General features: G+C 41.3%; 1 protein-coding gene across 1 annotated transcript; it reads left to right on the top strand.

Annotated features, from left to right (window-relative positions):
• On the top strand, positions 1-21,921 carry PPP1R17 (protein phosphatase 1 regulatory subunit 17). The gene is made up of 5 exons (XM_033193543.1): positions 1-136; positions 5,228-5,345; positions 8,298-8,450; positions 9,787-9,939; positions 20,689-21,921. Exons 2-5 carry the CDS (start codon positions 5,264-5,266, stop codon positions 20,766-20,768), a joined length of 468 nt encoding a protein of 155 aa, XP_033049434.1. The 5' UTR covers positions 1-136; positions 5,228-5,263; the 3' UTR covers positions 20,769-21,921.
• Positions 21,922-27,690: the final 5,769 nt, after the last annotated feature.

Genomic DNA, 27,690 nt, shown 5'->3' with positions numbered 1-27,690 from the left:
AGCAGCTGGTCCCTAGATAAGAGGAGCTGGAGCTGGCCAGCAGCAGCCACTGCCGCAGAGGAGCCAGGCCCAGCTTCGGTGAGCACACACACCCTCCCTGTCTCTCGCCTTCTCTTCTCTGCATCTGCACTGATTGGTAAGTGCTTCAGATTTTTACTCCAAGAACTTTTGTGGTGAGAAAAGCAAGTTTGCAGTAAGTTACTGGGACAAAGAAGGCTGTAGCTGGGGACAGGGGGTTGTGCTTTAGGGAGCAAGGCTAAGCTGGGGCTGAGTGGAGAGCAGAAAAAGTTACCACTTTCAAGTCATCCTTCCAAGGGAGGGAACTGCGTTTTGTAAAAGCCTGAGTCCTCACAAACTCATTTGCAAAGTCTCAAGATGAAGTTGGTGTATCTGCGTATTCACACAGAATAGAGAGGTTTATCTTCCAAGGCTGGGGAAAGTACAGAAAGTATGCTTCTCAAAGCACATCTCCATGCCCTACTTTAAGTCAGACTCTCCTCCAGGAATACTGCCAATTTAGGTTTCCTAAATGAACAAATCTGATTTTAAAAGATGGTACTTTTTGACCTGAATTCAATCCTCTGGTTAAAAAGAGGTTTGACAATGAATATATATTTTACATAGCCAGAGGGTGCGTTAATGAGACACCACATAGGCTGGGTACAACCTTCTACCTTTTAATTCCATCAAGCGAATCAAGACCTGATTACTTTGGGGGATATTCTTTAGATTATCGTAGGGTAAGCTAAGTGTCAACTTGCTTCTGAGAATCAGTTTTATTATGTTCCCAAGACTTAGAAATGGGTATTCTGCAGTTGATTTTTGTCTTGAACTATTCTCATCTCATTGCCGGCTTCAGAGAAGGCCAGAGATGGGATAAGGAGATAATTCTGGTGGATCAATTTAGATAGACATATAATCACAAACGGAGGACTGAAAGATCCAAGAAGGCCCCTTACACTCAGGAAAATGTGTGTACAGGACCTGGGCTCGGGGCTCCATGTATGCATATTCTATGGTTAATACTCTCAACAACCCTGAAGAAGAGCCACTATCTTCCCCATTTAACAGATTTGAAAACTAAATTTTTGAGAGAACAGATAACTGTCCCAAGTTCACCCAGCTAGAGAGTGGTACAAGCAGCCAAACCTTGGCTTCTACTTTATATTGACTCACAGCATCCAATCTTACAGGTGAGAGGAAATTTCTTCCCATAAGTTAAAACACATATTCTCACATCCAACTGAGAAAATTGCTCAATGATAAGAGAAAAGGCAAAATGTCCAGACCAGCTTCTGACCACACACCGAACCAACTAATGTGTTTCAGCTCTGCTAGTGTGCCTGCCTTTCTGCAATATAGTGGGGTCCCTTTTCTGGCACCCAGTTCCTTCCCCCTTTCAGATCTCCTTCTCAAAAGAGAAGGTGACCTTTGTCATTAACAATCCCTGTGTATTGTGACAGCAATTTACATATTGCTGCTCTTAGTGGTATTTGCATTTGCAAGTGTCTGTCTGTGAAAAGAAAGGTTTTGTCCCTTGTGAAAAGGAAGGTAAGGATTAGTAAGAGCAAGTCACAAGAGTTTAAAATCTGAAATCCTTTCTCAAACCCTGAAATCATATCTCTTGGTCTCTTGCATGCTACACTGACTACCTATATTCTGTCAAGCAACCACCACCAGAAGAATAATTCAGATCAATAATCTTTCATTCTCTAATTAAGAAATCTGAAACATTTTGAAAACCAAAAGGTTTGTTATGAAGTTCAACACAAACTCATTTCGTAGCAAAGCCTGACCTGAAAGAATGTGAATTTTTTGTGGTTTGTCTTTTATGTCGCTTAGTGTGAATATTCATAGTTTTGCTGCAGAAATAATGGATGTGATTGCTGGTGCTCCTGGAGACCCCTCTAGAGCTGTTATATAATTTAAAGAGTGCTGATTTCCACAGCACATTTGGCTCCAGGCTTGTCACAAGGGTAGGTGGCTGATACTGCAATGACAGTGGCAATCCATGTCTCTGTGTGAGTGTTAGAATTCAGAGCCTACACTGAACCAATAAGTGGCATGAGGATGTTAAAAAGTCACAAGTCTTTGTAGTAGACAGTTTATGAAACACCCCCGAATGTGAACTATTAGACAACAAGCCTCTCTGGAGGCCCTAGCTTTTTGGTTGAAATCTGAAGACCCAGAGGACCAACTATTTAGGCATGAAAGAAAGAGCTGTTGCCTTAGAAAGTTCCCAAATTACAGGGAGATGATGAAACCTTCCCTGGGCAGCCCAACAAGTACAGCATCCCATTACAACACCTGCTTGGGGTAGAGACTAAATTAAAGAGAGAAAGGCGTGGGCAGAGTCAGGAATAGGAAATGGAAATATTCCATTTCCTATGTCAAGAATTAGACTGGCTCATGTCTTACAACAGCTCACTCATAAAGAGCGCCTCTTCTCGCTGAGGATGGAAATGGAGAGTGAGTTGGGAGATGGGGCCATTATACTAACAGGCTATGACAATTATCAATAAGCCAATACTAAACTCCAAATGTCTTTCCCGTCCACCTACTTGTTCTTTTCTTTGTGCGAAAATTTTCTTCCAAGAAGTCCTTAATGACATCATTCATGATAAAAGTATCTTCTAATCCCATGAGCAAAACACATCCCTGCCCAGCATGGGATATTTTTGTAATGTAAAATCCCAGATCTGGAAACTGTCTCTCAGCCCCTTAGCAAACAGTCTTGCTGGTTCACCACCATCATTCTTTAAATCACACTGATTTAAAATAGTGTTGTTTCTCCCATAGACAAGATGAGCTATGCTGTGGAGGAAGCATGTGTCAGTTTTGTGATGAATCACTAGTTTCCCTTGCCTTGTCCAGGGGCCTCTGACATGTTTGATTATTGAATTCACTAGCCAGAGGCAGGCTTTCTTTTTCTAGTCTGGTGCTGCCATAGCTGCTTTGCTCAGAGGAGGGCTGGACCTCCCATGGCTTAGCATCTGAAAGAAAAGTTCAATTGCTTTTTAAAATCTTTTCATTATACAACAGGTCTTCCTTAGCCAAAAATCTAGCGTGGTAGATAGCCAACATTACATAAAAATAGCTGCCAGTTGAATTGTGCCTACAATGTGCTCAGCATGCAGCTATGCTATTTCATTTTCACAGTTACTCCACCCAGTAGGTATTATTATCTCTATTTTTCAGATGAGGAAACTCAGGCTAAGCTCGGGGGACAGAGAGGGACATATGTTTCTGGGTGCCAGACTGTGTGGGCACCACAAAGATGTTAGCCTTTGCAAATTTTATTGTAGCAGCCTTAGCTTGTGGGCAGAGGGGGCAAAAATGATGCTATTGCATTGGGCTCCATTTATTCTCACTACATCTTTAAGATTTAGCAACTTCATCAAAGTCATATGGCTTTTTAGTTTAAGAGCTGAGATTTAACCTAGGTCTGTTTGACTCAAGAGTCCAGATTCAAAATAAATAACCTGCTATTAGGCACATAAGAACAGCCATAGGATCCAAGTTAAAAAACGCCTTACCTTTCAAGGGTTAGGGAGAAGGAGAAAGGTACTAATACCAGATAGGACCTGCAGTAGACAGTAAGTGCATAGCTTCAAATGATGACTCTGATCCTAAGTGTTTTACTAATGGTAGGTCGTTACAAGATTTTTGAGCCTCAGTTTCTTCTTCTGAGGAATGAATATTTTCACCAGATCCTCTATGGGGTAATTTTCAACATAACGTGTATGACTAGGCCCGTGACTGTGCCTGAAGAGGAAGAAAATTGGTTAAATACATGCATAAGACCATATTTGATGCTGCCTTGAGACCTCAGCACTCATCCTGAGTGATGTTCCCATGGCCCATCCAAGCTAACAGCATACTTCCTGATGGTCACAGGGAGTTGACAATCTCTACACAAACACTGAAAACAATGGTCTGAATTGATTTCTGCTGAAGTCACTCAGTACAATCAGTCTGCACAGAATGACACTAAAAGCCGTGCTCAAGTGATCAGTTAATAGCTCCATCTGCTATCCAGTGATCTCAGCACATAAAGGAAGAGACTCTTCCGCCTTTGCAGAGAAAACTGGTTTATTCCTCAAAAGACAACAGAGTTGAACTCATTTTATGAGCTTGAAACATTAGCACAACTGGTCTGTGTGTTCATCTGCATGCTGTTTGTCAAAGAATCTCAAAAGAAAAGAATTGGTTGGGTGATTTTAATCTTATTCATTCCTCCCCCACCTCTCTTGCTATGGTAGGACATGAGTAATAAATTATCTAAAAAGAACTCAAGATACAGAATCTAGCCAGGCTCTAATGAAGATTTTCTATAAATCTGAGCTAATGCATTTCTCTTCAGACCTGACACATATCCATTCTGGATTTCCACTGCTCCTGGGCAGTGGCTATGACTGATAGCTCTGGAAAGTTCAGTGAACTTTCCAGGAAAGATGGAGGGTGGGGAGGGAGACAGATTTGTTCTCATGTCTGGAATCCCGAGGGAGAAAATAAAGATCTATCCAAAACCCAGATTTTCTCCTACCATGTTTCTACCACCATCATAATGTGGATGGGGAGGTAGTCTCCTTACTTTATACAATACTTACAGAATGTAATTTATAGAATGTAATGATAAAAAATTTTTTTAAAAAACCCCACAACAGAAGCCTTATTCAATTCAGGTTCAAAGGACTCATTTTATTTTTAAGAGACTCAGGTGTCTAATGGAGGTCAACAGGACTGGACCTGGATATAGGCTTAGCTATTTAATAGACATGTGATTAAATTAATTAAACTTTCTGAGCCTCTGTCTCCTCTTCTGTGAAGTAGACATAATCCTACTTTGCAGAACTCAACAGAAAAAACATAGGCAAGGTTTAATCATGATTTTCTGTGACTCTCAGCTAACTCACTTCTCATTCAGACTTGACAATTGCTCATTCTGAAACTCTAAAAGTGTCTCTGAGAGAGGGCAAATATTGGACATTTGATACATGACAATTACCGATAAATCTGTCAGTGTGAGGGTCGGAGGGTTTATTTTATTTTGGCTTAAGTCCCAAGTTTAGAGTTTCTAATAGGGAAGTTTAAGAAGCATACATAAAGAAACAGGATTGAACTGGGAACACAATAGCAAGTGCTCAACAAATATATTTACTTAGTAAATGAATGAATGAATGAATAAACAGAGCCATACTTATTCACTGTTTTTATCCTTCCTTAGTGCTGGAGAAGAAATACATCCACCCACCCTCATTTGATGATGTCCACTGAGCAAATGCAGCCACTGGAACTCTCAGAAGACAGACTGGACAAGCTAGACCCTCGTTGCAGCCACTTAGGTAAACAAATGATTGATTGTGAATGTCAGTGGTGGAAGTCAGAGAAGAGGTGTCTCAGCCATGAGGTTTGCAGGCAAGTCAGAGAGAGGCCCCCCTGAAACCTGATAGTCTGTGCCTTCTGGTGACAGCCAACACCAGATGGGCAGGCAAATAGCCATGGGTCTGTGGAGTCTGCCATGTAAATATTAGCTGAAGCACCAGTGAGAAGTTCATTCAAGAGAGAGAAAGAGAGAGAGAGGAAATATCGTCCTCTTTTTCTGGGTCTGACAGAGTCCCAGGCACAGCATTTTTGAGGCAATAAATGGAATGCGTCAGTATAGCTTGTTTCCAGTATTTCCTGACACACTTTTACCCCATGTGCAGCACCAATAAAATATTTCAAATATCTCTCTTTGCCTATCAAGACAGAATTTTAAATAGCCCTTTTCTGCTTTATTGTCAATCTGTTTCCTTTCCAGAACTGACTTTTTGCATAACCTTTGTAATGAAAATACCAGAAACATTTCTGCCTCTACCCATTTCTAAAAATGAGACACTCAGACTTTTGATGGATGGGCCTTTTGCATATTCATAGCCTTTGTCTATGCCTCGCCTGGTTATGACTCCCCCCTCCTCTCCCCTCTCCCCGTTTGCCATCAAGATATTTTATGTTCAAGATTTCTCCAAAAGTGGGGAAAAGTGCAATTGAAGTAAAAGTCAAAATTAAAGCAAATGGCTGTGCACTGAGCAGCATCCTGGGGTTGAATTGTAGCCCATGACAGGTTTGTACCTCCAGAGACCCACAGCAGGGCAGTATCCATTCAGAGCAGCATTCATTTATTCAACACATGACTACGGCATGTAAAATATTGGGGAAAGATTAGCTGTGCTATGTGGCAATAAACTTTTAAAATTGTGTTTGCAGCCAGGCATTAGGATACATAGTCCCAAGAGGGTGGGTTTAATCTTGATACTATAACCTGCCAGCAGTGTACCCCTCAGCTTTTTACCTGGCTTTCTGAGCCTCAGTTTCCTCATCTTCAACATGGAGAAAAGAGCATAACACCCTTGTAGACTTAGCATGAGAACTCAATGAAATCATATGTTCAGGGATGGTAAACATATTTAACAACTGATAAAGCATAGGCATTGAAAAATCAGAAAAGGTGTAATAAATGAATGAATAACAGAGTTGCATCTAGACCCACCAAGGTTTAACACATTTAATCCTCAACATTTTAAGGAAATTTACCCAAATAATTTTTAAATAAGAAAGAGAGAAGGAAAGAGAGAAATTTACCTGAATACTTTTTAAATTAAAAAGAGAGAAGGAAGAGAAGGAAATGAAAGGGAAGGGAAGGGACTAAAATATCCAATTACTCTTTTAAAATTTCTCCATATTTATTCATATCTGTAGATCTATCCAGACTATATCCAGGCCATAGTTAGAGTTTCCAAAGAAGACAAAAAGCTTCACTGTCTTGTGGCTTCTTTGAATCCTAACAGAATGTTTCCTTATACAAAATATATTCCAGTTTATTCATTCGAGCATTCATTCAACGAATATTTATTAATTGCTGTTGAAGTGTTAGAAGATAAGGCACCTGTCAGTAAAGAGGTCAGAGAAGACATGCAGAAATAATAACTAGATCATCTTTTAAATATGTTACTTGAACAAAAATGCTGTGAATATTAAGAAAATGAGAAAGAGCATTCAGGACTGGAGTTAGTACAGATAGATTTATGAAGATGGGAAGCTTTCCCCTAAATTTAGAGGAAGGTTAGAGGGTGAGCAATGGCCAGAGTGAATATTTTGGGACATCTGAAATATATCAAATGTATCAGATGCTTCACAAACATTAACAAATTTAGCTCTCTGTCTTAACACACACACACACACACACACACACACACACTGATTTAATATTAGTATTATCCCCACTCTAAATATTGAGAGAACATTAAAGTTTCTAGAAATGAAGGTCCAAGTTCTCAGAACTAGAAAATGACAAGAGTCCATGTTTGAACTCAGATCAACTTGACCCCACTTAACCATTCAACATCCATTTAATGGAGGGAGAGGCAATTAAGAATAAAATTACAAAAAGACTATAATCCTTAATCTCCAGAAAGGCTGTGTCTGGAGCAGGGGGTAAACCATTATGGAACAGTGAACCATTGCTGAGACAATGACAGCGAAGCCCAAAGCAGAGCAACACAAAGGACAAAGGAGTAAGAGGGAGCAGAGGAGAGACTTGAATGGGCAGGGCATGATCAGATTGGATTCATTACCCATAATGACTTCTGATGGACTCGATGTAAAAGCCAGTCTTCAAAGCTCTGGTGGGGTAATGCAGAGGATTGAGAAAAGTAAAGAAATGAGTTAGAAAACAGTAGGATCTTGAGTTAGGATGGGCAAATAGGAGGGTTACAAAGCCAGGAACAGTGAAAAGACAAATATGAAACCTGAGGCCTGGATCACCAGGAGAATGGAGCTGGCACAATGATGAAGTCAAGTGAGAAATTGACTGAGGACCGAGGGAACCTTTCCAAGATTGAGGGAAATTTAGGTTCCATACTGGCCCTTGGGGTCTCCAAAGACAGCAAGTCTTGAGCAAAAAGAATGGAGGTACGTTCAGCAGAGAGAGCCTATTCTCCCATCAGAAAGTTAACTCAAACCTGCTGTGTGGCTTGCTGGACCATGTTTTTTAAGTTTTCTTTGCCTCAGTGATCCAGCCATTTGAGTTTCCTTAATCTGGAGTTTTACAGAATTCTAGTTTTTGATTTTGTTATATGAATTTATGAAAGGCTAATAAAGTCCTTTGTGGAATAGGCCATAATAAATAAACACTTTTCCTTTTCAGGCCAAATCACCTCTGCACCATCATCAATTGTAATTAGGAACCGAACAGTTTGTGACTGGATCCTTAGTCATGTTATATTCTTTATTTCTTTGTATCCTGTCAAAATTAGGTGATCTTTCAGACCAGTTCATTAAGGACTGTGATCTCAAAAAGAAGCCTAGAAAGGGAAAAAATGTACAGGCCACCCAGAATGTTGAGTCAGACCAAAAAAAACCAAGGAGGAAAGATACACCAGCACTGCACATCCCGCCTTTCATACCAGGTAATGGACAAAGTCATCTGCACAGCTCTAAAGGAGAGCCACTTGCAACTAGGTTGCATTGGTCGTACACATTTTTCCTTAAATATTCAGGTATGTTAAAGTAATTTGTGCACTAGACACCTCTGTATCTCTGTTAGTTACAATATAGCAAGCTGCTATAACAGATACATTCTAAAATATTAGGGGCTTAATACAATAAAAGTTTATTTTTTACCTACCAATAGTGAAATCATGGGGTATGAAGGCAAGCTCTGCTCCAAAGAGTCATTCAGGGACCCAGTCTGATGTGTTTTGACATCATAAATACATGGTGAGCAAAGTCACCACGAGCTTCCACAGTCACGATGAGTACCAATGTCCAGCAGGCATGGGAGGTAGACAGAGTGGAGGACTGGCAGGGAGATTTGCATGAACCAGGCCTTCATCAGTCACCAGGCCTCACCTGACAATGAGGAAAGTCGGGAAATGGGCCCAGCTCAATGCTCAAGAGAAAAGCAAGCAGTCTGGCAAACAGCTAACATGTCTCTGTAACACCCTTGGATGTGATGCATGACATTCTCTTATTCTCAAAAGTTTTGCCTTGCTTTGCTTTCTTTTCTCCCTCCCTCTTAGTCACTAATTTACTATCATCTCTGTTCACAGCACACCTTGAGGGCTGCAAAGCAAATGAAACATAGATCTTTCTGGGAATGAACTTTCAGCTTTCTAAGAAATAACAACAGCACATAACAGCTGAAATATGCAGTAAGAAGTGACGTCATAAGGAAGTTCTTAAAAAGGACCATTGGGGCTCAGTGTGGGTAGCGAATTGTGGAAAATTTTATGCAAGAGGCTGTTTTTAGAGAGTTACTCAATGATGGAGAAAATTTCACTGTAGCATAGAGGTGAGAAAGCAGGAGGGTAGAGGTATCAGGGCATAAGTGTGCAGACACAGCTTGCAGTACATCAAATGAACCCCTCTGGCTGAAGAGGATGGGATTTGGAGGCAGAAAAACTTGGGCTCAACTGCTCTCGGACACCTATGAGCTGTAATATCGTGGGCACATTTCTTTGCCTCACTTCTCTCAGCTATGTGATGGTGGCCATAATACTAAATTCCTCAGGGTTTTTGTGAGGCTAAAATAAAATCAAGCATGCAAAACTTTTGTATGGACAACGTTCCTAGTGGAGCCTCAATAAATACTAATGCTTCTTATTAAAAGACTTGCTTTATTAAAGTAAGTTTGGAAAGCTATATTGACTGTCTTCACCAGATGTCTATAAATATGCACAGTCCTCATATATTAGGATATATGTATTTGACCCTGTTTCTCTCTGTGCTCCCCTAACCATGCAGGTGTGTTTTCAGAACATTTAATTAAAAGATATGATGTTCAAGAGAGACATCCAAAGGGCAAAATGATTCCTGCTCTTCATAACACTGACCTGGAACAGAAAAAGCCAAGGAGAAAAGACACACCTGCCCTGCACATGTCCCCCTTTGCAGCAGGTAAAAAAGCTGGTGCAGGGCATTTGCAGGGGGTGACAGGGACAGGTCAAGAGCCTTACCATCTGGAGGTCCTCAGGGCCTGGCCGTTGTCCTGGCCCAGCAAGCTGCATTGTGCTGAAGTGCTCTGGGGAGAAGCCACACTCACTGCTACCTTTTAGGTTTATCTCCACTAGTAGCTCCCCAGGGGCTGATCTGGGGATGGGAAAGGGTCAGAGCATTACTCATGCCTCAGCAGAGCTGGTTGAATTCACTGAGCCAACAGAATAGAAATGTCAGTGGGTCCTTGAGAAGAGCTGGAATGCCCTCCTCCCAAGGCTTCCATGGATTTTGCATCTTATGACTGGTTCTCTTGAGATACTTGGACTAATTGGCCAAATCTTCAAAATGAGAGACAGAAAAAGAGATGCAGAAATATGGATAGCTATCTTAATATGTGTCATATCAAACAAAAAAAAATCATACTGAACTATGAGTACAACCCCAGTCTTTAAAGGAGCTGCTCTGTGAGATATAGTCCTTGTCCTTGACAAGTGCAAGTTGGGGAATAAGACAAGTACATTTATGACTAGAGTATGACTCTGTGTGTATGTGTGTATTTTATACAGATTGTTGTGTTGGGGGAGTGACAGAGGGGAAAATATGCTAATGTTTATTGAGTTTCTACTAAATGCTAGGCACTCAGTTTGTCATGTCTCATGGATTTTTATAAATTAACTAATGTAATAGAGAGGCTATTATTGAGGCTATTATCTCGTTTTACAGATTAAGAAACTGAGAGAATTTAATTAACTTACTCATCGGCTTTAAAGTCTTATGTGGATAAAATTGATAGATGACTAATTGGCTAATTGGTTGGATCAAAGATGAGATGACTAGATGGATAAATGAAGAGATAAAATTATGATCAAGATCAAACACTAAAATGTGGCAGAACTGGGGCTCAAACCCAGGTCTATCTCACCTTTGGGCAGTTTTTCACTGATCTGTGCTGTAGTTTGGAATTTTAGCATTATAGGAATAGAAGAAACACTCTGGGGAGAAGACAAAATTTGGCTGTTGTTATAAAACTGTATTTCCCCACTGTTTGATTTAAAAAGAAAAAGAAGGAAAAAACAGCTCAGAAGAAGACATCATGACAAAAAGAGTCAGGGGCTTAAGATCCCCAGCTACATTAGAGGCTCTGGTTCTATGCTCAATGGGATTTGTGTTCTCTGCACTTCTGTCCTTGTTCCTCCACCTCTTCTTCTCTTCCCACATCCATTTACCTCTGTCCATCCCTTCGTGTTCATCACTTACCTGTATACCAAGATGAATGGTGGGTTTATGACCCCACCTAGTCATGCCAGGGACAACTCTCTCGCTGTCTCTTTCACACACACACATTTCTACGTACCAGCTTTTCTAAACACTGACTACATGCAAGCTTCTGAGATCATGCACGTGTGCTAAACGTACGAGGAGTTTAGGACATGCAGAAGTCTAATCTTCAAACTGTCTTCTTTCTTTTAACAAATATTTACTGAGTACTTGTCATGTCCTGGACTCTGTTCTAGGCAGTGGTACTGGAAGAAAGTCAATAACCATATAGATAAATACATAATAGAAAGTCTGCTAGGAATAAATGCTGTGAAGAAAATAAAGTTAATTAGATGAAGAATGGGAGATAGGAATTGCTTCTTTAGATTTCCAAGGTGCACAGGGAAACCTTTTCTGAGGAAGGGATATTTAAGCAGAGACCTCAGGAAAATGTGGGTGTGCCATGGGGGTAACTGAGCACAGTATTTGAGGCAGAAAAGACAAATCCAAGAGTCCTAAGGCAGTGATGTTTTTGGCTTTTGCTCAGTCAATATTTATTGAGTGTCTACTGTGTGCCAGGCATAGCTGAAGTACTGGGCATACACTGGAAAACAAACCCCAAATATAAAGTCCTTGCTCTCATGGTGTTTATATTCTAGGTGGGAGAGATAATTAAATATTTGGTGCTAAAGTAGGAAAAAGAGGTTTCTCTAAAACTCACAGTCAGGCAAATTGGACACCAGAAGATGGCTCGCTCAGAAAGAGGAAAGGTTGTGAGGTCTGCCTTCATTATTTCCCTGGGCAGGATCTGTTGGCCCTCAGTAACATCCTGCATCAGTCATTACCTCATTCAACATTGAGTCAACTGTGATGGCCCATCACAGCTCTCTTACCTCACTGGGACATGAAGGATAAAGTTGTTCCTGTTTTCTAACAGAGAGGGGGGCAAGCCAGCAAAGGGCCTTCACAGATGATTTTTTGGCAGTATTCTGTCTTCTTTCAGAGCAGTTTTAATATGGGTCGAGGGGTCCAGAGATCTTGGAATAACTGATTTAAGAATAATACACAACAGTCACAATTTGTTAAGTCTGACTGTTTCCCAAGGGGAGAAGGAATTGTTACAGGGTGATATTTCCTTACTAGAGGTTTGCAGTGTTAATGAAATACAGGCCTACCTCATTCAATTTCTCTTCACTTTTTTGTGCTTTTCAGATTTTGATTTTTTTTTTTTTTTAACAAAATTGGATGTTTGTGGTAACCCTGCATCTGGCAGGTCTATTTTTCCAGCAGCAAGCACCATTTTTTCAATAGCACATGTTAACTTCATGTCTCTGTATCGCATTTTAGTAATTCTTACACTGTCTAGAATTTTATTATTATTATTATTATTATTATATCTTTTAAGGTTATCTGTGATCAGTGATGTTTGATGTTACTATTGTAATTGTTCTGGGGTGCCACAAACCTCGCCTATGTAAGACTGAACTTAATCTATAAGTGGTGTACGCATTCTGTCTGCTCCACTGACAAACCATTCCCCCATCTCTCTCCCTCTCCCCTGGCTTCCCTATTCCATGAGACACAAATATATTGAAATAAGGCAAATCAATAACCCTACAGGGGCCCTTAAATGTTCAACTGAAAGGAAGAGTTGCACGTCTCTCACTTTAAATCAAAAGCTAGAAATGATTAAGCTTAGTGAGAAAGGCATGTTGAAAGCCAAGACAGGTTGAAAATTAGGTCTCTTGTACCAACCAGTTAGCCAAGAGCCAAGTTGTAAATGCAAAGGAAAAGTTCTTCAAGGAAATTAAAAGTTCTGCTCCAGTGAACACAGGAATGATAAGAAAGTGAAACATCCTTATTGCTGATATGGGGAAAGTTTCAGTGGTCTGGATAGATCGCACCAGCCACAACCTTTCCTTAAGCCAAAGCCTAATCCAGAACAAGGTCCTAACTCTCTTCAGTTATATGAAGGTTGAAAGAGGCGAGGAAGCTAGCAGAGAAGAAAAGTTGGAATGTAGCAGAATTTGATTTGGTATTTAAGGAAAGAAGCCATCTCCCATAAAAGTGTAAAGTGAAGCAACAAATGCTGATGTAGAAACTGCAAGAGTGATACAGAAAATCTAGCTAAGATAATTTGCGAGAGTGGCTACACTAAACAATAGTTTCTTAATGTAGATGAAACAGCCTTTTATTGGAACAAGATGCCATCTAGGCCATTCATAGCTGGAAAGGAGATATCAATGCCTGGCTTCAAAGCTTCAAAGGATAGGCCAACTCTCTTGTTAGGGGATAATGCCCTGGTGACTTTAACTTGCAGCCAATGCTCATTTACTATTCTGAAACTCCTAGGGCCCTTATGAATTATGTTAAATTGAGTCTCCCTGTGTTCTGTAAATGGAACTACAAAGCCTGGATAAAGGCATACATGTTTACAGCATAATTTACTGAATAATTTAAGCCTACTGTTGAGACCTACTGCTCCAAAAAAAGGCCCCTTTCAAATTATTACTGCTCATTAACAATGTACCTCATCACCCAAGAGCTCTGATGGAGGCACACAAGGAGATTAATGTTGTTTTCATGCCTGCTAATGTAGCATCTATACTGGCGCTCCTGGATCAAGGAGTTACTTCAACTTGTAAGTCTTTTTTTTTTTTGAGGCGGAGTCTCGCTCTGTCGCCCAGGCTGGAGTGCAGTGGCACGATCTTGGCTCACTGCAAGCTCCGCCTCCCGGATTCACGTCATTCTTCTGCTTCAGCCTCCCGAGTAGCTGGGACTACAGGCGCCCGCCACCACGCCCAGCTAATTTTTTCTATTTTTAGTAGAGACGGGGTTTCACCATGTTAGCCGAGATGGTCTCGATCTCCTGACCTCGTGATCCACCCACCTCAGCCTCCCAAAGTGCTGGGATTACAGGCGTGAGCCACCGCGCCCGGCTCAACTTGTAAGTCTTGTTATTTAAGAAACACATGTTTTGCAAATGTAGAGCTGCTATAGATAGTGATCCTTCTGGTGGATCTGGACAAAGTAAATTGAAAACCTTCTGGAAACAATTTGGTATTCTAGATGCCATTAAGAACATTTGTGACTCAAGGGAGGAGGTCAAAATATCAAAACTATCAGGAGTTTGGAAGAAGTTGATTTCAACCTTTATGAATGAGTTTGAGAGGTTCAAGACTTCAGTGGAGAAATAACTGTAAAAGAAATAGCAAGAGAATTAGAATTAGAAGTGGGGCCTGAAGATATGACTGAATTGCTGCAATCTAATGATAAAATTTGAATGGATGAGGACTTGCTTCTGATAGATGAGCAAAGAACGTGGTTTCTTGAGATGAAATCTACTACTGGTGAAGATGCTGTGAACATTGTTGAAATGACGACAAAGGGTTTAGAATATTATGTAAACTTAGTTTATAAAGTAGCAGCAGGGTTTGAAAGGATTGACTTGATTTTGAAAAAAGTTCTGCTGTGAGTAAAATGCTCTCAAGCAGCGTCACATACTAGAGCAGAATCTACTTTGAAAGGAAGAGTCCATCAATGCAGAAAACTTCACTGTCATCTTAAGAGATTGCCACAGCCACCTAACCTTCAGCAACCAGCTCTCTGATCAGTCAGCAGCCGTCAACATTGAGGCAAGCCTCTCTAAGACTCAGTGAACACTCAGAGAAGCATTACCATTTTTTAGCAAAAACGTATTTTAAAATTAAGCTATTCTCATTATTTTTAAAGACATAATGCTATTTCACATTTAGTAGGCTACAGTATAGTGTAAGCCTAACTTTTATGTGCACTGGGAAACCAAAAAATTCGTATGGCTCTCTTTATTGAGATATTTGCTTTATTGCAGTGATCTGGAAGAACCTGCAATATCTCTGAGGTATGCCTGTAATAAAATTTTTTAGAAGTCCTGCAAAAGGAATCATTTTGACTTTGTATAACCCAGATCTGATCTATTTTCCATAGAACTTTTTTTGGTACTACCTATTAGTTTTACTAGTCTAGTCATTCTATAGATTATGCTACAATATGGGAAATTCTGCCTTAGAATTGTGATATGGCTTAAATCAACTTTTCACCTTTGTTTTTTTTGTTTTTGTTTTTGTTGTTGTTGTTTTTTTTTGTTTTTTTGTTTGTTTTTTTTTTTGCCTCTGCCAATAGATTGTTGTTTCCAAATAAGATGAGAAGAAAATAGAAGCATAGGCAGGATCACATGTTTTCAGACTTGCTAGGAAGGAGAAGAGCTAGGCAGGGTGGTGCACGGCATGTGTAATAGAGAAATGGTACAAGGACCAGAGGAAGCTCTGAACCTCCCTCATCTGTGTTTCTCATAGGTTAAGTACATTCCTGCCTAGGTGAATCCTCTAATCCATTACATGTTTTCCCTCATGCTCTGCCTCTGTCCAGGTCCCAACTACCTTTCAATAGTCATCCAGCTCAAAGCCTCTGCTATCAGACTCCTTCAGGTCCAGAATGACTCTTTTCTATTCTTAACTAATTCTGTATTAGTCACGGCATGCAAATACACAAAACTTTGTCATCTCATTTAGTATTGTCTTTATTCTTCTTGTTGCCTGTATTGTCGCTGCTGCTTAAATTGACTTACATGAACAACTTGCATGATGAATTCATGAGGACTGGCTGTGACTGCCTTATGTTTCTGGTATTGATCTTCATATCTAGTCCAATCACTTCTACATAGCAATACTCACTACATATATGCTGGTTTGGTTTGATATTTTATCTGGCAATCACAATTTTGCGATACCTGATGGAGACTGATTATTTTCTGTTCATGCTTGTATCTGTTTTTTTTTTGTTTTTTTTTTTGTTTCTTTGTTTTTTTTTTTTTTGAGATGAAGTCTCGCTCTGTCACCCAGGCTGGAGTGCAGTGGCCAGATCTCAGCTCACTGCAAGCTCCACCCCCCAGGTTTACGCCATTCTCCTGCCTCAGCCTCCCGAGTAGCTGGGACTACAGGCGCCCGCCACCTCGCCCGGCTATTTTTTTGTATTTTTTAGTAGAGATGGGGTTTCACCATATTAGCCAGGATGGTCTCGATCTCCTGACCTTGTGATCCACCCGTCTCGGCCTCCCAAAGTGCTGGGATTACAGGCTTGAGCCACCGCGCCCGGCCGCTTGTATCTGTTTTTATTGAAGACCTTCTAGGAGAAGACTTGGTAGAGAAACAAAAATATTTACGGGCAGGGAGTCATCCTAGTATACAAAATTGAACACGGGCTTTGGATTCACAAAGGTCTAGGTTTCATCCCTGGTTCTGCTCCATACTAGCTTTGTGACCCTGGACAATTAACATAAACTGTAAAACTTTCTTCATTTTGCCCATAAATCTAAAAGGGGACCATAAATATGTCTCCCAGCATTGTTAACACAATTAATAAAGTACATAAATCACTTGGCAGAGTTCTTGGCTATCAAAACCTCTCAACAAATGTTAGTTCCTTCCATTCTCTATTCAATCTTATATTCTGTGAGATAAATCAAACCATTTCTGAAGGTGAGAATTGTCTAAGCCACAGCATTTTACTTCTCTGTATAAACCTGCTGATTCAAGGAACTTCCTAATGGGTTGAGCTCATTTACCTGACATGACAGCTACCTACATCCCAATATCTACATCCTAAGAGAGTAGCTTCTCTATTGAATCAAAAATGTTTATCAAACAACACAGAGTAAACAAGAGTTAGGGGTGGGGACGGGGAGAGGCTGTATAGCCATAGCCTCTGTACACATTATGGAATTCCTTGAATCAGCAAATCTCTATACCATAAGTAAGTGCAATTACAGATATTGTGTGATTCTATCTTTCATTAGCATATTAGCTGAAGTACTTTATTTTTGAAGTGCCTTTTAGTAGCTAAAGATTTGGCAGTAATTGAAATGGTAGTTAAGCTGATAAGGATAGCGCCTTCGGCAGATGTTCAGAAGGACTCACATTGGTTCTAACAAGGGTGTTGAGAGAAACTCACAGACAAATACACTCTGGAGACATCTCTCATTAGCCCTTGGCAAGTGAAAACTGGACAAGGATCCAGTCTCTCTTCTAAATCTCTTGCTAACTACCTTCACTCCCCTTAGTTAATGAGCTTACTTGACAGGTTCCAACTGCGAGCACAGCCCTTCAAAGGGGTCATCTCAAGCTTCTCTGCCAGACTCAGGCTTGCTCCCAGCTTGGCCTATGGTTGCCAGGGGCCCTCATCTCAGTGACTGCACGGCAGAGAGCATTGGTTCTGACTAGTCAGATCTGGGTAACCAATGCCTGCTTAAGAGTGAAAGAAGTGTTATTAGAGGTTTGTCGCAAATGGAACCATGATAAAGAAATAATGAGGCTAGAAGCATTGAAGAGAATCCTCCTAGAAAATTGTCCATGAGCTGTGGACATTTGGACAGTTTGGGACATCGAAGATCAAAATCCTGCACTTCTACATGAGAAAGGGACCAGGATGTCCATTGAAAGTGACATGTCTTCTGTCTTGCTGGGAATAGAACATTCTCTCTAGTGTGACTTATTAGAGGAGGTGGTGTCCTAGCCCTGGCTCCCTGAGACCATAATGTAATGTGCATGAACTATTTTAGCTGGTGCTCTGGGTGGGATTGTGCTCTAAAACAGCTTGCTGCAAAGCTGATTGGCCCTTGGAGACTTCGGACTGGCAGCCTTGGTCTTAAAACCCACTAAGCTCTTACAAGCAGCCAAGTTCCCTAAACTCTTCTGTATAGAGAGAGGATGAAGGGAAGGAAATGACATTTGCTAAATCCCTACTGTATTCTAAGTCTTGTGCCAGATGTTAGCATATCCTTAGAGAATCTCATGGTTCAATAGGGGAGAAGGATGTATTGCCCAGTGATTCCTACAATGTGAAATATGCTGTAACAGAGGTTCATGTATGATGTGGCTGCAGCCACAATGTGGGCCTAAGTCTATTTGGGGACATCACATATTGTGGAAGATACAAATTACTTGTTCTCCAATTTTACGGGTGAATAAACTGAGGCTCAGATAGGTTAAGTGAGTGCGCAAGGCTTAATGATCACCAAAGGCAAAGCTTTCTGGTCTCAGTATCTGCATATTCCTTTAATGGTGCCCCTCTGCTTCCCCTGAAAGCATGAGGGTCAGAAGGAGGTTAAACCAGACCAATGCTTCCCAAACCCAGGCCATCTTCATGTCACCAAAGCATCAAGAACAAGAATGCAGTGGTGACATGTAGATACTCTTGATTTAAGGCTCATCCTAAGCAATGATATCCAAGAAATCAAGATTTCTATGAGCTACCATGTACTTTTTCATTATAAGACACTAAAATTAATTCTTAACTGTATTAATATAAAATGCTGGTTCACCCGCTACTTGAAATTATCTCCTGTGCTCCTGTGGACAGCCCAGCCTACTTTGGGAAGGGCTGGCTGTGATGATTTAACAGGCTCTTCTTATTCCTGAAATAGCAGGAACTTTTGGGGGAGTCAGCGAGGAGCAGATTCTCATATGATTAAGTTTACAGGATACCAAAGTAACCAGAAAGTTGATCTGCGTTTGGAAACTTAAAGGCTCTTGCCCACTTTGAATCAACTCGATTTTGGCTTAATGTGAAGAGATATCAAAGAAGGAAGGATGGAAACATTTGAGGCTCGGCATAGCTAACTCTATGTTCTCCTGCCATGCTAGCCTTAACTCCAAACAGAAATCCAAATTTCTGTGCAGCTGGTGTACGAGAAATATCTCCCACTGTGTTTCATAAGTGATTTATGCAAAAGCCGTAGTTTCAGCCAGACTCTTGAAATTGTTTTTCTCCTCCAATAAATACCGGCTAATTGGTAAAGAACCCATGTGAACAAACTAGGAACTGAAACAAATGAATAGTCATTAAGATCAACACATAGTTTTCATTAATTTGCTGCTGTTGAATGGAGTCCAGTGTGGTAGAAAAGCCTCTTGTGGTGCACAGCTTCTCTTTCTCAAGTGTAGATCTTTATAAAATGCTTCATGAACTGGAAGGCCTCTCATTATGAAAAGAAGGAAGGAGGCAGTGCGAGGCAGTGGTGGGGAAACTGGCTGGAGTGGGATGATGGGGACCATGGAGGACTGGCCTTCCATCACAACTTCCTTCGACCTTTCATTAAATGACCTTACTTTATACTTCACAGGATGAGCAGAACCATGTGACCCTTATTGGCTGGTCCTTTCTGGGGTGATCAGTCCAGAAAATTGTGCTCAGACTTCTGAATTTCACAGACCAGTAATTTTTTTATTTTTTATTTTTTTTGAGACGGAGTCTTGCCCTGTTGCCCAGGCTAGAGTACAGTGGTATAATCTTGGTGCACTGCAATCTCTGTCTCTGGGTTCAAGGGATTCTTCTGCCTCAGCCTCATGAGTAGCTGTGATTACAGGCGCTCGCCACCATGCCTGGCTAATTTTTGTGTTTTTCCTAGAGATGGGGTTTCACCATGTTGGCCAGGCTGCTGTTTAACTCCTGACCTCAGGTGATCCGCCCACCTCGGCCTCTTAAAGTGCTGGGATTATAGGTATGAGCCACCATGCCTGGCCCAGTACATTTTTTAAACAAAATACTGTGAAGCCCGACATAGGAACAGCAACTTTTTATTTTACTTTATAAGGTTGCATTTTAAAAACCTTCTAACATCTCTAAAATTTCATAAAACAAAGGATATTTTAATCCCCAAAAGAAGGAAAAATAATCTCGAAATAACGAACAGCTTTTAAAAGTGTAGGCATACAGCCATATGAAAAGCTCAGTACACTTTCCTTATATTCTCATTTTGCTCTGAACCATGTGAACGTCATCACCTCCTGGTACAGTACTGACATTTGGAAATGGCATGTCCAGAGCCTGAGCTCAATATTTCCCTGGATGTAAAATGCTTTTAAGTTTGACTTCCTGAGGCTTACCAGTTCTTTTTGAAAGGTAAATAAACGAGCAAATATTAAAGGGAAAGGAAAAGCCGACATTTAGTTGCTCTGGGTTAAACATTGTGACATATATCTTATTTAATTGTCACAATAGCCCTTTATAATAATTGTTACTGTCCTCATTTTATATTGAGAAGACTTAGATGTGAATGTGTTTTCTGGCCCAACACAGATTAAGTGAGTGGCAGAACTGTGAGTGCAAAGCAATTGGTTACTTTCCATCCCTCCATGCTGCAAGCTTAGGAGCAGAACTTAGAGAAGAAGATAAAGGCTGCCTCTGACTTCCAGGTGGTGCATCCCTTTGTAACCAGAATAGTGTCCTCATTGAGCACCTCTGGGAAGGCCAGATAAAGCCACCCAGCTCCCTCTCCGGGTTTGCACTTTTAGCAGATAGCCTTGTAGACACTAAGGTTTCTGGGTTGCCATGCTCCTTTGTATTGTGTCTATCGGCAAGGTTGCCTAATGTTTTAATTAGAGGGACTTAATTGCAGGTCTGTGCTTTGTTTTGCAGGTGTGACATTGCTCAGGGACGAGAGACCCAAAGCAATCGTGGAAGATGACGAAAAGGATGGTGACAAGATAGCTATTTAAAGATAGTTCCCCTGAGACCACTTGTAAATAGGTTAGATTGGTTCCCTATGGTGACCTAGAGAAAAAATAGACTTGTTTCTGCTCTCATTTTTGTCATCATCTGACTTTAAGATTCAGACACCTTCTCCCAAGGAGACGTATGCCATCAAATTGCCAGTCACCTCTTTGTCTCTGTCTTCTTTCTGAGTATGGTTTCTATTCTGTGTTTTGAATTTTTATTTTCTAATGCAGTGGAAAAGAAACAGATCATCCTAAATGAGGAGGTAACAGGGAAAGCACTGGGGTTCAGTTTCTGCATCTTCTGGATCAATTCATGGAGGAAAGATTGTGGATTACATGGGCTCCTTCTTGGTTTTTGCTGCTGAGCAGGACTTGACTTAGCATCATCCAAGCACCAGTCCAAGTGGGGTTCCCTGTTGCCAGTTAGATTAAATTGTTTGGACTCTAACTCACTGATTGCTTTGGAAAAAAAGGTCTTTTATTTCTCCTGTCCTATCTTAAGGGTCCAAATGTCTCTGGTGAAGTTCCTAAGACCCTTGTCCCAGATACTCTAAATGTGACTGTATGAGCTGGGGGGGTCAACCCAGCCCACCATGCCTTGGCTGATGATCCCAGAGGCAGAGAGTGCTGGTCTGTCTGGGAAGCTTAGCAATGCATCCTCAAATTTATTTTTGTTTTTAAAAATATTTCTTAAACATGCTGTCCCAACATTTGTGAGTTGTGTCACAAGTGAGTAATTATCAATGGTAGATAAAATATTAATGATTGTGATGAATTTACTTTAAAAAAATTAGTCAGTGAAAGCCATTCTGTTATTTTTAGCATTCTCACTTATTTAGACTTCAATACACTTTCCTGGACGAGAGGGGAGAGTGTGGTGTTAGCTAGTGAGCGAAGGTCTGTATATTGTCCTTGCCCCAGCCTGCAATCTGTGGCATACAGGCCTCATCCACCAGGCAATAGACAGGAGAGAGGTGAGAACTATTCTTAGAAGGAGGAAAAGTAGATACGCAAATTGTCACAACTAAGAGTGATAATTTGGTAGCTCTGTATGTATGCTGGTTCCAACTGTTTAATCCCTTCTGTCTTTCTGTTCTCACAAAGATGGAAAAGATGCAGGAGCTTGCCGGAAATAAAGCTACATCTATCCACATCTCTGTCCTGGTGCATTTCTCCTAAACATACCCAGTTTACTCACAGTTATAAAGAGCAGAGGTTGCAAAAGAGACTCACAAAGTTTTGCTTTTTTTTTTTTTTTTCATCTGCAGCGATTTTAAAATGTTTGTATTTGTTAATCCAGTCAGGAAAAGTGATGTAAAAGTCTGGATTTCCAGATTCTCTTGGAAAAATATCTCAAGACCTGTCAATTTTGGGCCTAATTAGAATCATGGCAGCATCATTTGGAACTGATTACTGGATGCCAATTTTAGAAGGAGCGTGCATTCTTGTTTGCCATATGTCCCACCTAGAGTATATCATCCATTGACTCCAGTTTGGAGTCCCCTTAGCGAAGACACATATTGTGATCCTAATGATCTCACCTTTTTTATTCCAGCACTCCATGCTTGACTCCCACTTCTGATGCCCAGCTTTGGGTAGAGGGGAATAAAATTGTGGCTGGCGTGTTGGTTGAAGCATAATTGGTGAAGGAGGGCACCATAAAGTCTTTACAAAACCAAAAGCAATTACAGGTCTATGGATAAGAGGATAGTATAATCACCAGCAGCAATGCTTACAAAGGGATCTTTACTCAGAAAACAGTCTCACCTCATCCTTTCAGATTTGCTGTATGAACACAGTATACATCTGTAGCCATGTCTACAGAGATGCTCGATAACCTCTGAGGCTACTCCGAAAACCTTCATCATTACTGACTTCCTGGGTTAAGGTGGAAAGTGGACCAGCTGTTGTGGAAATAAAAGCCTTGGGTCTAGCTTCAACTATGTGATGCCAAGCAAGCCCCTGGAACTGAGTCTTGTTCTTTATCTTGAAAGTGAGGATAATAATTCTAACTTTGCCTTGTTCATAATTTGAGCATTAAATAAGATAATGGAGGGCAAAGACCTCCGTAAGTTAAAATGCCCTATCCAACTGTAACATAGGATAATTTAAAGACACCTCCAGAGTTTGCACCGTGTTTTTTCTATTGCCAAATCTCCATTGCCTGAGTATTGAATGGGCAGCAATTATGAGACTCAACTCACAGCATCTGAAAGACTTCAAGTAGGGGGATCCCATCAATTATATGGCCTTAACTGAAAGACCAGACTTTGTAATAGAGTCCCAATCTTAAAAGAGCATACACAGCATGGTGAGAGGCAAAGCCAGGCAAACCATAACCAACCCTGGATATCACTGGGTGACTTGGGTGGAAGCCAAACCTCCCTCACTTCCTTTGTCCCCTGAGGACTTTTTCTGGGCAGGTAAAGTAGAAGTTTCATGATTAGCATTATATTTCAATTAAAATACTTCTCAGAGCATTGTGAACAACTTCCCTCCAAATGGATAATAGTTACATTAAGAAATTAAGGGAGCCAGGTGCAGTGACTCATGCCTGTAATTCCAACACTGGAAAGTCGAGCGGGAGGATCACTTGAACCCAGGAGTTCCAGATCAGCCTGGGCAACACAGGGAGACCCTATCTCTACAAAAAGATTAAAAATAAGCTGGGCATGGTGGCATGCACTGTGGTCTCAGCTACTCAGGAGGCTGAAGTCGGAGGATTTCATGAGCCCAGGAGATTGAGGCTGCAGTGAGCTATGATTGTATCACTGAATTCCAGCCTGGGCGAAAGAGTGAGACTCTATCTCAGGAAAAAAGAAATAAAAGAAAAGAAATTAGAAGCGTTACAGGGTAGCCCATTCAGAAAGAAGGCTCAAACTAAAAAAGGCTTCTTTAATGGAACTAGCAAAGCAGTTGGCCATTTGTTCATTCTGGAGGCATCTACCAGGAACCCAGGCTGGTATGAGGAGGCCCTAGATGTGCAAGACTTAGCGCTCTTTCAAAAGCTTCACACAAAGGCTTTCTTTAAATCCTGACACCCTTTAAAAGCAGTTGGCTGAGATCATACAGCCAACTTCTAATGCCTAATTATCACTTGGAAAGGCAGAGGCTGGTGCGGAAGGATTGGGGAAGAACCATAAAGGACTCAAGCAGTGTTTCCTTTTAAATGCAATTAAGTGAATTTTCCCTGTGCTGTCCAGGTTGTTTTCTTGAAACAAGGATAGACTGAGATCCCATGTGGTTGTGAAAATAAGTTAGTAAAGCAATTATTTTTGCTAGCTGAGAATAAGAGGCTGGTTACATGATGGATTTTGTAGAATCTCTGTCATCCTGTGTAAATGAGGCTCCCTTGCCACTTGTAATTTGTAAGTGTGAAAGTGTTACTCAAAAATCTCCCCAAGGCAGGGAGTGAATGCGCAGGAGATGGATGAACTGAGAATATGCTCCGCCAGTTTTCCTGGACATGCAATTGCCTTTGAACTTGCTATAATATATAATGTCTGCAGAGTTTCAGAACATTATAATGGCCTTCATTTTTGACCCAAAAATCAGGGCAGAAGACTCTCCACAAGTAAATGTACTTATGGGGAAAACAATGTGTTATTTGAAATCAGCTCTGCCTTGGACACTCCAAGCTATCAGCTTACTTTCCTGAAGAAGAAAAGGATAAGTGTATCCTTACCTTCAGTAGCAGTTCCTTCCAGCAAGATGAGACTCCTCCAAGGAAACTGCAGAAGACTTCCTGAGAAGGAAAAATAGAAAACAGAAGACAATTTTACTTATCCTGGAAAATGTGGCTTAATCTGATGTCAAATATGTATTTTGAGCATGGAACAAAGAGTATAATACAGATCCTTGTGTTCTTATAATTACGTGTTAGGGTTTCGGAAGAACAATATATACTTTAATATCCATCAATCAAATCATATGTATTTTATTTAAAGGCACGACTTAAATAATGCCTTTCAGAAAAGGAAGACTGTGCTCTGAGCCCTTGCATTTGCTCAGTCTTTTTCCCATTTCATCACATTTGATCCTCAAATTCAATCATGAAAAATCTAAGTACCCAGGGGAGCTGAGATGGAGAGGAAGCCAAGAAGAAACTCAGGTCTCTGAACTTTTAGCCCAGTGCTCTTTATATAGTGTGGAACTATTCTGAAAATAGGGTTCAAAATACACAGGAGATTAAAGAAGGAGATCATTCCATGATCCAGAAAAGAGTAAATTATACAAGTGCTTTCTGACGGTTTTCTCCACCCTCTCTCTCAGTTTTTGAATAAGTATATTAATACATGTGTTCAATTTTCCAGTACTCAAAATTTAATCCTTATTCTCAACCGTATGTTTTAAGGAGGTGATAAGATTATTTTTTTCTCCCGCCCCCACTCCATCCTCCATATTATCCATTTTCTACATTGCAATTCAAGTTGCCCTTTTCAAACAAATCTGAGCTTGCTTAGAATAAAGGTAGAGATCTCAAGCCTGGGCCCTGTTTCCCCCCCACCCTCCTTTGGATTCCAGTGACATTGGCCTCTGTCATGGCTGGGACCCTCCTCTCCCTTCTCTCCTACCCATCCCCTACCCTTTGCCCCTCACCACCCTGTGAAGATCTGCTCATCCTCTAAACCTCAGCAAAGTGCCACTTTCTCGAGGAGAAACTCTTCCTTGCCTTCTTAATCAGATCAGGAGAAACCTGATCACAAGTCACCCTGTTCTTTTTCTCCATAGTTCTTACCTCTTCCTGTGATCATCCATTTGTATAACTGGTTAATGTTTGTCTCCTCACTGTTGTATAAGGGCCATAAACACAGGGATTTCAAATGGATTTCTACCACTTGTTCTTTGTACCTGGCATAGCGTTTACCAGGTTGTAGATGATTTAAAAAATCTACAGTGAGTGGGTGAGTGAATGAATGAATGAATGAATGAATAAAAAGACTTTGTAAGAAGCCAGGCCTAACAGCCTAAGGTTACCCTACCATTTGCCTAATTCCAGGAACACAAGGTTACTTACTCCTATAATAGACTAGATAATCACTATGGAGCTGAACACAAATGTCAGCCACAGGAAGGTGGTCTGCTTCCTAGACCCCTTGTCTCCTCTGTGGCATGAGGTAGTGCTCCCAATATGCAGCCCATCTCCCTAAAAACAGTTTCCTGTCCATCAAATCCTCCTACTCTCAGGAATCAGCAGAGGCAGAGAGAGCAGGGGTCAGCTGCTTGCCCACCTCAGGGCTCTGGTGTCATGGCTTCAGAATGCCATGGCCAACTGTGTTAGTCCCTTTTCATGCTGCTAATGAAGACGTACCCAAGACTGGGGGAAAAAAAGAGGTTTAATGGAGTTACAGTTCCACATGGCTGGGGAGGCCTCACAATCATTGTGGAAGGGGAAACAAGTCACATTTTACATGGATGGCAGCAGGCAAAGAGAGAGAATTTGTGCAGGGGAACTCCTCTTTTTAAGACCATCAGATCTCGTGAGACTCATTTGCTATCATGAGAACAGCACAGGAAAGACCTGTCCCATGATTCAATTACCTCCCACCAAGTCCTTCCCACAAGATGTGCGAATTTGAGATGAGATTTGGATGGGGACACGGTCAAACCATATCATTCCACCCAGACCCCTCCCAAATCTCATGTCCTCACATTTCAAAACCAATCATGTCTCTTCAACAGTCCACAAAAGTCTTAGCTCATTTTTGCATTAACTCAAAAGTCCACAGTCCAAAGTCTCATCTGAGACAAATCCCTTCTGACTATGAGCCTTTAAAATCAAAAGCAAGCTAGTTACTTCCTGGATATAATGGGGGTACAGGTATTGGGCAAATACAGCCATTCCGAATGGGAGAAATTGGCCAAAACAAAGGTGCTACAGGGCCCGTGCAAGTCCCAAATCCAGCAGGGCAGTCAAATCTTAAAGCTCCAAAATAATCTCCTTTGACTCCATGTCTCACATCCAGGTCATGCTGATGCAAGAGGTGGGCTCCCACAGCCTTGGGCAGCTCTGCCCTGTGACTTTGCAGGGTATAGTCCCCCATGGCTGCTTTCACAGGCTGGCATTGTCTGTGGCTTTTCCAGGTGGATGGTGCAAGCTGTCAGTGGATCTACCATTCTGGGTTCTGGAGGACAGTTACCCTCTTCCCACAACTCTACTAGGTGGTGCCCCAGTAGGGACTCTGTGTGGGGTCTCCAACCCCACATTTCCCTTGTGCACTACCCTAGCAGGGGTTCTCCATGAGGACTCCGCCCCTGCCACAAACTTCTGCCTGGGTATCCAGGCATTTCCATGTATCCTCTGAAATCTAGGTGGAGGTTCCTAAACTCCAATTCTTGACTTCTGTGCACTTGCAGGCTCAACACCATGTGGAAGCTGCCAAGGCTTGGGGCTTGCACCCTCTGAAGCCACAGCCTGAGCTGTACCTTGGCCCTTTTTAGTCATGGCTGGAGAGGCTGGGATGTAGAGCACCAAGTCCCTAGACTGCACACAGCAGAGGGACCCTGGGCCTTGCCCACAAAGCCATATTTTCTTCCTACATCTCCAGACCTTTGAGATGAGGGGTGCTGCAAAGGTCTCTGACATGCCCTGGAGACATTTTCCCCATTGTTTTGGTGATTAACATTTGATTCCGCATTACTTGTGCAAATTTCTGCAGCCAGCTTGAATTTCTCCTCAGAAAATGGGATTTTCTATTGTCAGGCTGCAAATTTTCCAAACTTTTATGCTGTTTCCTTTTTCAAACTGAATGCTTTTAACAGCACCCAAGTCACCCCTTGAATGCTTTGCTGCTTAGAAATTTCTTCTGCCAGATACTGTAAATCATCTCTCTCAAGTTCAAGGTTCCACAAATCTCCAGGGCAAGGGTAAAATCCCACCAGTCTCTTTGCTAAAACATAACAAGAGTCACCTTTCCTCCAG

This window comes from Trachypithecus francoisi, unplaced genomic scaffold (assembly GCF_009764315.1).
Source record: "Trachypithecus francoisi isolate TF-2019V2 unplaced genomic scaffold, Tfra_2.0 Lachesis_group4, whole genome shotgun sequence".
Taxonomy (NCBI): Eukaryota; Metazoa; Chordata; class Mammalia; order Primates; family Cercopithecidae; genus Trachypithecus; species Trachypithecus francoisi.
This window is presented reverse-complemented; position numbering and strand designations above follow the sequence as displayed.